This window comes from Pan paniscus, chromosome 4, assembly GCF_029289425.2.
Source record: "Pan paniscus chromosome 4, NHGRI_mPanPan1-v2.0_pri, whole genome shotgun sequence".
In the NCBI taxonomy this organism is placed as follows: Eukaryota; Metazoa; Chordata; class Mammalia; order Primates; family Hominidae; genus Pan; species Pan paniscus.
Window position 1 is genome coordinate 132959353 of NC_073253.2, and position 13639 is coordinate 132972991.

A 13639-nucleotide genomic window follows, 5' to 3' on the forward strand; every position below is an offset into this window, starting at 1 on the left:
ACATATCCCAAGATTATTCAAATCCTGCTGTTTATATGAGTGCTTCCATTTTCTCACTCTACACTTAGAACATGCTCAGGGGGCCCCAAATTGACCAACTGTCTCAACATTCACATAGCCAATCAACTGACTGGTTCATCCCTTCCAATTGTGCCAATTTGACAGCATAATCCAGAACAGACAGTAAACGTGCTTGGTAAGAAGGAAGGGCATCCTCTCAGTTTCTGACTTTAAGGCAGGAAGGGTCCTATGCACACATATGCATTCAAGGAAGCCGAGGCCTCCCTGAGCCTAAGGGAGAGTCCACTATATTGTGCCAGTCACCTTCTGGGAATCCATTGCTAATTTCAGGGAAGCCCATAGTTTTAACAAATGACTGTTTTTCTTCTTGATCAAACTTTTCCAGGATGGCAGGCAGGGGTTTGTGAATTTTACCCCATTCTCTGGACATGTGAATACAATTTCATCTCAGATATAAAATCCTTTTCAATGTTTGTCCTGAAGTATTCCCTCAAGGAAGAGCCTCAAGCTTGGATGCAAAGAGTGAACTAAGACATTCAAAAAACATTTATTGAGCATCTCTGAGGATACAGAAAGGAATAAGATGTAGTCCCTAACATCAAGGAACTCAGCTGAATGTGGGAGGAGGATCAGCTCAGAACTAAATATGTACAATGAAAAGGAGAACAAGGTGAGTGTTATCCTGAAACACAGAGAAGGAAGGGATTAATTCCAGGTGCAGGGTAAATAATAAACTGGGCTAATACTGATTGAACACCTACTAGGTACCAAGGACTATACTAGGCATTTTACATATATTATTCCAATTAATTGCCCTATGGAATATGTTCTAATACTATTATCCTCACTTTACAAAATGAGGAAACACAGGAGAGGCAAAGTACCTCACCCAAGGTCACATAACTAATTTGTAAATACTGGAGCTGAGATTTGGACCTGCTGGCCAACACTGAAGCTTATGCTATTTTCACGACAGTAGACTACATCTACTGGCATAAAGAAATTTTTACTGGTAGAAGAGGAATCTGAATTTGCTTCCTCTTCTGTAATGCAGGGACAATAGTAATGTCTGCTTCACAGGGCTATGGTAGAGGTGGAATGAGCCCAAGAACATAAAGCACTTAGCATAGTGTTTGGCAAACTGTAAGTCTTCAGTAAATAGTGGCAGCTTTGTCATCATGATCATCACTGTTATTTCTTCTCTAAAGAGTCTAGAATGTAGCAGTCATGAGCCAGAAAGCCTTTTTATAATTTTTATTTTTAAAGGGATTAAAAAAAAAAAGCTGTTGTTTTTCTCTGAAAGAAAAGAAAAGATTGGCCAGGCATGGTGGCTCACACCTGTCATCCCAGCATTTTGGGAGGCTGAGGTGGGCGGATTGCCTGAGGTCAGGAGTTCAAGACCAGTCTGGTCAACATGGTGAAACCCTGTCTCTACTGAAAATACAAAAAATTAGCTGGGCATGGTGGCGGGTGCCTATAATCCCAGCTACTCAGGAGGCTGAGGCAGGGGAATCACTTGAATCTGGGAGGCGGAGGTTGCAGTGAGACGAGATCACACCATCGCACTCCAGCCTGGCCGACAGAGCGAGACTCCATCTCAAATAAAAGAAAAGAAAAGATCTCACCAAACCACAAGTCCTTCCCATGACCACCTGACGAGTGAGGTTCCCGTTTCCCCAGTGAGCCATGTCATACCTTCTCTTCTGAAGAAACGGTCAGCTTGTCACTGGATATCAATCTGCACACCTGGTCCAGACTCAGGCTAAGAAATTCTTCTCCTAGCATCACCTCTGGAAAGTGCTGCTCTGTTCAAAAAAAAAAAAAAAAAGAAGTTAAGAAAACAAAGTTGTAACACACTTCTGCCCTTCCATGACAATCTGTGGGATTCACAGTAGAGTCCTGGAGCAGGCCAGGGGGACCATGGAGGGAAAGGGAGTGAAACAAAGACAGAGACATCATGGCTGGAGGGATATTTGCCTTTTAATTCAGCAGTGATGGCATCACCCACTATGATCCTCTGTCCTGAACATCAACACAGATGAAAATGGCGCAGACAGATCTGAGTTTGTATTTTTTCCATGCTCCATGAGATTAATAATAGCATTGCAGAAAAGCCTCACTGGGATCTGCCTCCATAATTGAGCTTATTTCCCCTCAGAGTGCAAGCTGGTAGAGTTGCAGACAGTGCACCCTGAAGCTCAGCCAAACAAAAATGGGTCAGAACTGCTGTGTGTCTGAGAGGTCTCTGGGGGTTCTTATAGGAAGTCAACATTAGAAGGTCAGTAGATGGGATCATCCTTTCTTGCCCAAAGTCAAGCCTACTATTGTGAGTCTCTGGTTCATGAGGAGGCCCAACTAAGCATTCATCCAGGTATAGTGGCAACAAGGTGACCCTACTACCCCTAGGAACAGTCCACAGAGCCAGGCCTATGGAACTGTAAGACAGAGGGAAATTTGGTGACAACTAGAATAAGATAAAACCCACAGGCCTAAGATCCACAAAAGGGAAATGCCAGGGACAATTCCTACCCTGACATTTTTCCAGGCCATCATCCTGCTATTAGAGAATTATATTCACTGAAATGTCATCTACTTCAGAAAGAAGGAGCCTAGGTTCAAATCCTGGCTTTGCCATTTATGATTATGTTTTTGGGCCAATGGCATCATTGCTATGTTGCCCAGGCTGGTCGTGATCTCCTAGGCTCAAGTGATCCTCCTGCCTCAGCCTCCTGAATAGCTGGGACTATAGACACAAGCCACTGCACCTGACTTCATCAACTTCATAAAAATCAAACAAAGAATTTAAGATTTAAATCATTTCTTGTGAAAATCATTTTTAACTTTTTATATTGAAATAATTTCAGACCCAAATAATTCTCATACGAATTTCTACCTTCATCCAGATTCCCTAAATGTTAACAGTTTACTCTCAAATATTGAGTTATAAACAATATTTTCCATCTTCCACTGGACAAAAAGGGCTCCCCACTTGCTCTACACCAGCCTATTGATATTACTATGGTCACAACTAAAGGTTGTCCATCTTGAAACTCAGGAATGTTTACACATAACAAGACAAATCTGAAAGTCAGTTTTTTTACGAAGGGAACCAACTGTCAACATCAACATGGTAAGAAGCTGGTCTTTGCTTCTCTGTATATCAAAACAAAAAAAGCCTTTAGTTTTTAAGTTAAACATTCAAAAAACCTTCTTAACTATGGAAATATTTAAGACTAGATAGTACTATTTTTTAAGTGTTCATTGCTAAAGATCTTAAAATAAAAGCAAGAGAGCAATCTTCTTTGGATGGTAAGAATTTATTCTTGGGCTGGAAGCTGGGAAAGTACTGGATTCTCCCTCCATTCCCTTTCTGATCCAAGAAGTCTTTGGACCACAGTCCCCTGTCAATTGGTAACACCCAAGAAACAGCAGACAGAAAAAGCAGTCACCACACAAGCCACCACACCATGAGCAAGCACAGGACATTGAGGCTCTCTGGACCAGCCACAGCTGAGCTCAGCAGGACCACACGGTTCTCAGGAGAGTCCTGCAAACCAGCACCAACATCTCTGGCCCAGAGCCACATCTGGCCTTCCCACATGTATCGTTGGCTGACCAAAAACCTGACAGCTGGAGAAGGGAAAAGAACAAGAGGAGGTAAGAAAGTAAATTCTATGCTGTGAAATAAAAATTTCTTTAGAGCTCGTAAGACTGTAGATAGGCTTAGATTTTGAAAGGGAAGATAAAGGAAGTGCAGTAATATACATTCTAGGTGATGTGGGGAACAAATTAGAAATCCTTAGAGATAAATCAAGACAAAAAGTAGTCAGCACCCCACCTCCATCTCTCTGTCCCTCCCCTACTGCAGGGTTTGAATCTAAACCCCTTCTTTCTGAAGTGGGCTGCTTCTCTGCCCATCTGGAACCTTCCACTGAAATCCCATTCAGATATCCTCCCAGGAAGCAGTATCTGGTGGGGAAGGGGCAACAAGAGAAATAGCAGGCAGCAGCTTCTCACCCAGGGCTGGCACCCAGGGATCTGTGAGGTTTGTAGGGCATAAGCAGAAAGAGACAAAGAAAGCAATCAAAGAGGAAAATGCCTTCCTGTTTCCATTTAGTCTGAGGAGACAGGGGTAACCCCCAAAGTCTTTGAACTAGGGTCCCCTCTCTGTTAGCAACACTCAAGAAACAACAGGATAGAAAAGACAGGAACAGGATGCTCCAGCTAACTCCATTTCCTGGGAAATAGGATTTCCCCAGAAGACTTTGTATTCCAGTCAGCCCTCTCCACAGCTGCTTCCTGGAAAGAACCCACTTTGCTCCCAGAAGATATCTTCCTGAATCATCTTCTATTTTGAACAATTATTTGGGGTTTTTTGTTTTGTTTTGCTTTTAATGTATTAATGGAGAATGTAGTAAAGAGCCTTGGCTAAGGGTCAGAAGACCTGGGTTCACGTCTTATAGTCTCTTCTTCCCAGGCTTTGCCATCCATTTTATGGATGGCATGCTCATCCATAAAAGGCAATCATAATACCTGACATAGGTCTCAAGATTGTTTTGCAGCCCAAAGATAATAATATATATTAATTCATTTTGACAGCTTTAAGAAACTCTTTAGAAATGAAGGATAAATATTACCAGCCTGTGTTCCCACTTTCCAAAGTCCAGTTCTGTGAGCAGCAACACTTTTTTTTTTTTTTGAGACAGAGTTTCGCTATTTGCCCAGGGTGGAGTGCAATGGCGCGATCTCAGCTCACTGCAACCTCTGCCTCCCGGGTTCAAGTGATTCTCCTGCCTCAGTCTCCCAAGTAGCTGAGATTACAGGTGTCCACTACCACGCCCAGCTTATCTTTTGTATTTTTAGTAGAGACGGGGTTTCACCATGTTGGTCAGGCTGGTCTCGAACTCCTGACCTCAGATGATCCACCAGCCTCAGTCCCCCAAAATGCTGGGATTACAGGTGTGAGCCACTGCAGCCGGCAGCACCACTCTTTAACAGAGAAGATTTTCTATATCAAGATATCCCTTGGGGCCAGGCACAGTGGCTCATACCTATAATCCTAACACTTTAGAAGGCTGCGCAGGAAGATCATTTGAGGTCAGGGGTTCAAGACTAGCCTGGTCAATAAAGTGAGGCCCCTCTCTATTTAAAAAAAAAAAAAGTTAAGACATCCTTTGGGACTGCAGATCCTATGGGCAAGGCTGTGGACCTGCAAGATCTTAGAGAACAAATTTAATTCTATCGAATTCAACAAACTGTCCAGTGATATAGGTTATTCAGTTCCTTGAGGCTGCAGGTTTCCCCTATATTAAATGGAAATAATAATAGTACATAAGGTGATATGGGCATTAAATAAAGAAATAGATGTGACTCACATTTACTGAGTCCATTGCAGGTGCTAGATAACTCTTAATGTATGACGTATCAAATGCAGCATTTCTTCAAAAATGAAGAAACCAGAACTGATGTCTACAAGGACCCTACTGCCTCACAAGCAAGACAAGGCAAGGCACCAATAACTCCATCCCAAAGTCCACCTCTCACATGACTGAGAGAGGTACTTTCAGTACAAACAAAGGCAGGGAACAGGAAAATTCAGAGCATGTGTAAAGAACAGTAATAGTGAAGTGTAGCTAGAACCTAGTTGATGTCTTCATTCATCCAACAAAGGTTTGCTGAGCACTCCCTAAGTATGAGGAGCTCTGCAGGCTCTTGGAGATGCAATGGAGAGGCAGACAAGGCTAGATCCTGGGGGAGGGATGCATGTGCTGGGGGCATAGTACCTTTTAACCATGGGTTAAAAGAGAGTTATTACTGGAGAGTTAGCCCTTGAAGGGTAACTCTCCAATAATAACTAACTTTTCTTATCGTTTCGCTTCTTTTTCTTAAAGAGGGGTGGACACAGAGAAAAATAAGTCAGTTAATTAAGAGTTCTGGTTAAGAGTCCTAACTAGCCAGGTTTTACTATAAGTAACAAATATTGTTTAAGTTCCATGTCCTGATTGGTAAAACACAATGAGTATGTTCCTGTCCATGTGGATGGGAAATTATGGAGAAGAGGAAGAGGCACCATATAACTTTCAGTCTTTTCCCCATCAAGCAACACAAACATATCTTCCCAATGTTAAAAGGATAATAAAATTTGGGTGATATATTCCCAGGCAAGGGCTTTCTCTGGGGGTACAGTTGGGTTTCGGAGAAAATTGAGGCCATTTCCTAATACTAGCTAACACCATTCTAAGCATTTTACATATATTATGTCTCTCAATCCCCGCAAAAGCCCTACTAAAGTGAGTATCAACATCCCCATTTTACAGATGGAGAAACAGAAGCCCAGAAACTCTAAGACATGTGCTTAGGTTTACAGAATAGTAAACCTGGTAGAGCCAGGTTTTGAACCAAGACTGCCCAATTATAATAACAAATATTCTGATGAGTGTCTTAGGTACCAAGATAAACACCAATCCTGAGCAGTCCACTGGGGTAAAATTCAACACAGACATCAGAAAACCTTAAGAATCCCTCTCAGGGGTGCTGGACATAGAGAGAGAGAGAGAGGCATAGACAGAGGATATGCATCTAAAAACCTTTCTTTGGGGAAAAAAGAGAATAATATTAGTCCCTAAATTCCTAACTTCTTGGCATTTTGGAGTCAGTTCTAGGTTCAAATCTCAGACCTAACCCCAGAATTAAGATATTTCCCTAATCCCCCCATCCACTAGGCTAGAGGAAGTGATAGTCTTTGGGGTTCCCAAAGCCCCCCAAACAAGATATAACAATCATATCCCTAATCACCCTACTTTATTACATGAATCTTTCTATTCTATTCGGACTGGGAGCCCCATGAGGTCAGGGATCAAGTCTGTGTTATTTGAAGCTGAATCCTCAGTCTCCAGCATAATATCTGTATATACTGAGCTCTAAAATTATTACTGCACTTTCCTGACTGTTCTTCAAGACTGCCTAGGGTTCAGGCAACCTCTCAAGCTAGCCCCAGGACTATTCTTCTCTCTTCATGGAATGAAATAAACCTAAACCTTTGATCTGGTTCATCTAACCTACAAGCTCAGAACAAATGGAATGATGACCCATCTGTGACTTCCTTGAGTTTGCGGGGATTGAGAGACATAATATATGTAAAATGCTTAGAATGGTGTTAGCTAGTATTAGGAAATGGCCTCAACTTTCTCCGAGACCCAACTGTACCCCCAGAGAAAGCCCTTGCCTGGGAATGTATCACCCAAATTTTATCATCCTTTTAACATTGGGAAGATATGTTTGTGTTGCTTGGTGGGAAAAGACTGAAAGTTATATGGTGCCTCTTCCTCTTCTCCATAATTTCCCATCCACATGGACGGGAACATACTCATTGTGTTTTACCAATCAGAGATGAAATAAACCCCATAAGCCCCATAATTCCCAGGGCCAGCAGCCCCAGGGAACAGGTGTGAGTGCCTCTGAACTGAACCACAGGTCACACCCTCAGGAGAGACTGGCTGACACAGGTGGACACACAAACAAAATGGAAACATTTTGGCAGGGTGAAAAAACAAAACCACAGAACTGCCTTAAAACTCTCTCTTCTGCCCCTTATTACTCTATTTTTAGAGGCCAGAGGCAAGCTTCCTTGAATCAATATTTAGCTTTCCAGGCTCACAGTTTCTCTGCTCTAGGGAAAAGGCTCAGTTCCCACAGGGAAGTAACAGAGACCCACCTTGACCTCTTCTCAGAAGGGTCATGACCACCAGCCCTCAGACTCTAAATATTACTACCTCCACACTCCCTGGGAAGGCAGGAAATAAGCTCTCTTTCCATGTTGCCTTACTCCAGAAATATTATGTGTTGTCCTCTCCCTCTCTTTCTCTCTCTCTCTCTCTCTAGCTCTCTTTCTCTCTCTCTCTCACACACACACACACATGCACGCACACACACACACACATACACACAGCCAAGGGCCATAATAGTGCTATTGATTCAACAGTGAGGTTCCCCATAACCCAGAAAATGGAACAAGTGAAGTTTCCTAAAATCCTAACAAAGAGCAAGCAACGAAACCTATCTGTGTCTGCACGACTGCCTCATTTGCCAACTTCAAATTAGATGCAGAAAATCCAAGAGAGGCAGGAGTGAGGCAACCATCATGGAAAATAGGCTAGGCTGGTCTGGGTGGATGGGAAATAAGTAGCGGGGCTTAGGACACAGACCTCTGCAGTCAGCTGGCCTCACTCTGGCACTGCCACTTATAAGCTGTTAATATATGATCTTGGACAAGTTACTAAACTTCTCTGGGGTTACAGTTTCTTCACCTATAAGCTGAGAAAATAATAACTCTTATACTTAAATGAACAAAATGAGGCCATGCCTATGAATCATGCAGCACCATTCCTGGCACCTAGCAAGTATTCAAAAATGATAGAAATGCCCATCATTATGATCATCATTATTTCATGGTGACAAGTTAGGAGCAGCAATTTTAGAAGAGGACTCTCACTGAGTCAGAGATTTATGTTTTTTAATGATTTTCCAAATTTTTCTGCTGCCTTAATTTAATTACTTCATTCCATGATCTCAAATGACTCAATCAATCAAAAAAAGGCCACTTCTCTCCATAAGCACGTGAAATCCAATGGCTTTTCCATCCCATGGCTGGAGGTTTTCGCTTAGCTTTGGCAGACTGATGTAAACAACATGTCCAAAGAATTTTAATTGCTATTTCATTAATGAAGTCCCATTAACATCCCTCCCAAACAGCTCTGCTGATGGCCCAGTGTATGGCTGTCCAATTACCAAACAACAAAGTCCCCATAACCCTAGGCCCTGGCCTCTGAGGTTAAAGATTAAGCAGTCCCTGGAAACAACAATAATGAGGTATAAGAAACGGGCTGTGAAAGACACTGGGGTCCATTTCCCAGCTACTAGCTGCCCAGGAAGACTGTGATGCCATTAGCTAAAGCAAGAGTCTGAGCAGTCAGCTTCTAAATGCGGGACCTACCCTCCCTACCCCAGAATAACATATATCATAGCAAAGATCTGGGGAACTTCCCTGAGGGGGAAACTGAATCCAGAGGAAGCAGGAGGGACTGCCACAGCAGGAAGAGACAGGGCCCTTCCAAACAGGAAACCAAATAGGCAGCTGGACATAGAGATGATGCTTCAGCCCCCACAAAGTTGTGCTCTCGCTGGAAAAGCCGAGGACCTATCAGAAGGCAAGACTGGCTTTAAAATAAAGTCACATTTGTTTAGACAGCAAGTTGGCAAAATCTATCAAACAACTTTTTAATGTACATTCTCTTTGATCCAACAACTATGCTACTAAGATTGTACCCTACAGGTATACTAGCAAGTGTACTCCAAAATATTATGTACAAGAATTCTCATGAAAGCATTTTAAATAAAAAAACTGGAAACAATAATGTCCATCAACAGAAGACTGGTTAAATAAATTACACTCCATCCATGAGATGCAGCAGACTAAAAGAATAAGATATAGCCATACACAAGGGTGTGGAAATAATTGCAAGATTTGTATTGTCAAACAAAAGTACAATGAGTACAGAGTGCTTTCTGTTGTGTAAGTTAAAAAGCATAATATATAAATTCTGTAAGGATACCAAGGATCTCCCCACTTCAGAGAGACAGGCTGGGAGAAGACTGGCTTTGCATTTTATACCTCTATGTACTGCTTGCATTTTTTGGTCATGAGTATAAATTGCTTTTATTGAATATATTACCTAAATTTTTCAAACAATGGTCTAGAAATGTATCTGCTAACATGGAAAGAAATTCAGAATATACTGCTAAGAATGTTTTTTTAAGAGATGGGGTGTCTTGCTATGTTACCCAGGCTGGATTCAAATTCCGTGGCTCAAGCTACACATGAATGCTTGAGCTATCAACCTCAACCTCCCAAGTAGCTGGGACTATAGGCACCTGCTACTGTACCTGGCTAAAATGTTTTTTAAGCTGGAAAGCATACATATACAATGAAAAAGATTTGGAAGGATATACACCAAGGTGCTGCCAGCAGTTCTCTCTGGGTAGGATTGTGGTATAATTCTTTCCACCCATGTGCTTTTTCTGTAATAGTCAGGGATGAGTTTTTATTAAAATAGCAATAATAACAACAACAACAATAACAACAGAAAAAGAAAGCTTTTTAGAGAAGGAAAAGAAACAGAATTCAGCAGCTAAACTGGAATCTACAGACAAGTGAAGGCAAAGCAAAGCTAGCCAGAAACTGGGAAGAGTAGGGGAGGCTGGACAGGACATACCTGCCTGCACTATACATCTAGATAAAGAGAAAACAAAACCAGAAGTCCTGGAAATCCTTCCTCCCCAAAAGTGCGTGTGGTCTGCAGCAGCAGTGACCTGAGGATTCCTGTGTCTCCTGCCTGGACCCAACTGTGAAGCTCCCTCACTGCAGATGATGAGGCTGGCAGGGAGGCTCCACAGCACAGCGCCTGTGGTGTCTACTTCCATAGAATGCTCTCCTCCCCATTCCCCCTGTTCCCCAGATCATCCTGGAAACAGGATAGGATGCGCTACTCCCATGATAGAGAGGAGAAAATAGGCTCAGGATTACTCAGCTCCAAAGTGTTAGCTGGTCTGATTCCTAGTTCTGATCTGGAAGGTCTCCTTGTAGTTTGTTGGCATGAAATACCTTCTAACTCAAGGCCTGGGTCCAGGGAGACCTGTGACCACAGAGACCAATGCTTTCCCTTGTGTGTGACCCTAGTGGGTGCCTGCACCCCTGCACTTACAGTAGAGTGAGGTCACAGGTCTGTCTCAAGAGGCAGCGATGGCAGAGAACCCCAGGCTCCATCTAAAGTCAGGGGTACAAGGAAAAAAGCAGGCCCACGTCAGTGGGTGGGTTCAAGGGAGTAACCATGGATAATCATTTTCTACTTCTCCTCTAAATACTGCACAATCTAACCTTCATTCCCTTCTTCTAACATCTTTGCATCATGGCCTTATCTTCTGCATTATACTACTTTAAAAATATTACCTCCCTAGTGTGCAGAGCATAGTGGGCTGCCGAGAAAGCCACCCAGGAGAGGATCACAGGCACCACAGAAGGCCTGCATAACAGGGAGGAGACTCTCAGCCTGAAGATCATGCTGACCCAGCCAGGAAAAGTAGGAGGGCCTGCTCACTCATTCAGTGAGGGAACAGGCTCAATGTGTCTGGGAGGAAGTCACCCGACAGGGAAGAGAAGAAGACACCCACATGGCGCTTCCTCTATCCCAAGATGATGACATACCCTGTGTCTAGCGGACAGCTGGATGTCTGTCTACACTGTCTGGTTGTTGGGATTTGGTGACTACATTGCACAGGCTTCCAGGAACATGCTTTCAATGGAAAATGCCAACTCTAGCCACATGCACTCCTCAGTTACTGATTCACAGGGCATCCTTATGTCCAAACTGGGCCTAGAAGCTGTAGAATGTAATAAACACTGGCTCTGGAGTCAGCACCGTCTGGGCTTGAATCCTGCCTTCTGTCCCTTCTGTCACTATGTGACCTCAACAAATTACTTCACCTCTCTGTGCCCTGGTTTCCTCAGCTATCATATGCATTAAATGAGATGTTGCCAATAAAATGCTTAGCATAGGGTATGACCCAAAGGGAGAGCTCAATAAACACTAGCTAAGAATAATTCATCAGGATGTCTGCATACACAGACCCATAATGCGGACAGAACTCAATCACTATAACAGCAACAGGACCAAGGAGCACCAGAAAGATGGATGTGTTCCCAGCTGCATCTGATGCACTCTCCCACAGATGAGTCTCATCATCAGATAGTGAAAGGGGCAAAGGAGAAAACACAGACGTTGAAAGTTGGGAAAAGCCAGGCCAGAAGAGCCTGGGAGCCCTAATAAAGGTGGGGATTCACATTAGAGAAATGCACATCAAAACTACCAAGTGATACCATCTCATACCAGTCAGGATGGCTATTATTAAAAAGTCAAAAAACAACAGATGCTGGCAAGGTTGCAGAGAAAAGGGAATGCTTATATACTGCTGGTGGGAATGTAAATTAATTCAGCTACTGTGGAAAACAGTCTGGAGATTTCTCAAAGAACTAAAAATAGAACCACAATTTGACCCAGCAACCCCATTACTGGGTATATACCCAAAGGAGAATAAATTGTTCTACCAAAAGACACATGCACACATATGTTCATTAAGCACTATTCACAATAGCAAAGACATGCAATCAATCTAGGTGCCCATCCACAATGGATTGGATAAAGAAAATGTGGTACACCATGGAATACTACACAGCCATAAAAAAGAACAAAATCATGTCCTTTGCAGTAACATGGACACAGCTGGAAGCCATTATCCTAAGTTAATTAACACAGAAACAGAACACCAAATATCACGTGTTTTCACTTGTAAGTGGGCTAAACCCTGGGTGCCTATGGACATAAAGATGGGAAAAACAGACACTGGGGACTCCAAAGGGAGTGGGGGCAAGGGCTGATAAATTTCCTATTGGGTACTATGTTCACCATCTGAGTAATGGGATCAACAGAAGCCAAAACTCAGCATCACACAATATACAAACGTAACAAACCTGCATATGTACCTCTTGAATCTAGAATGTAATTTTAAATTTTAAAAAAGGTGGGGATTCAGTATACTCCCCAAACCTCAGACAACTGTATCAGCCAATTAGGGTGGGATATGTGCTAGGTGTGCACACACATGCATCACACACTATGTGGAAGGAGAGGGCTGGTAAGAGGAGACACAGAAGAAGAAGACAGAATTTCTGACATCTAAGCACTCTCCCTTTGCCACTGCACTAGCAAACGTTTGTGAAAAGAATCTGCAGGCCAGGCACAGTGGCTTACGCCTGTAATCCCAGCACTTTGGGAGGCTGAGGCAGGCGGATCACAAGGTCAGGAGATCAAGACCATCTTGGCTAACACGGTGAAACCCCATCTCTACTAAAAATACAAAAAATTAGCCTGGTGTGGTGGCAGGCGCCTGTAGTCCCAGCTACTCGGGAGGCTGAGGCAGGAGAATGGCATGAACCCAGGAGGCGGAGCTTGCAGTGAGCCGAGATTGCACCACTGCACTCCAGCCCAGGCGACAGAGCGAGACTCCGCCTCAAAAAAAAAAAAAAATCTGCAGAGAAAATGCTTGCCTTAGCACATCCATCCACCTAGAAAGTGACCTCTTCAAAGGCTTCACTGGGAGCCCTCCCCAGGAAGAGAAAGGGCTCCCTAAGTGAAGGTGGAAAGGCAGTGGAGAATATGCAGGGAAAAGAGAGCACAGGAACGGCAGAGAAGCAGAAGGGTCAAGGATCAGAGCCAGAAAGAATCAGCAGGACTCAGAATTGAGGCTACTGGGTAATGTCCTTCACAAAAATCATCATATCAAGACTATCTTTACAAGTCTTCAGAAAGAAGACTTGTTTGTGCCTTCAGAAACAGGCTGCAGGGAGACATGAGAGTCTCTGCAGGCTCCTGGGGTCAGGGACTTAATCAGAGAGAAAAAGCATGCCAAGAAATGGAGCAAATGCTTGTTGCTTTGTTGACCAAGAGGCTAACACAGCACAGGTAGCTAGCTGGCAGGTGGGCAGCCAGTAGGTCCTCAGCTAATT

At 43.3% G+C, this 13639-nt stretch overlaps 1 protein-coding gene across 7 annotated transcripts in view; it reads right to left on the reverse strand.

Annotated features, from left to right (window-relative positions):
• KLHL3 (kelch like family member 3) overlaps positions 1-13639 on the reverse strand; it is a 270507-nt gene that overhangs the window by 58234 nt on the left and 198634 nt on the right. For all 7 annotated transcript variants that reach the window (XM_063604239.1, XM_055112976.3, XM_063604240.1 and 4 more), the window contains one exon: positions 1717-1826. In XM_063604239.1, coding sequence (XP_063460309.1) covers positions 1717-1826 — 110 coding nt within the window. The remainder of the gene's footprint in view (positions 1-1716; positions 1827-13639) is intronic.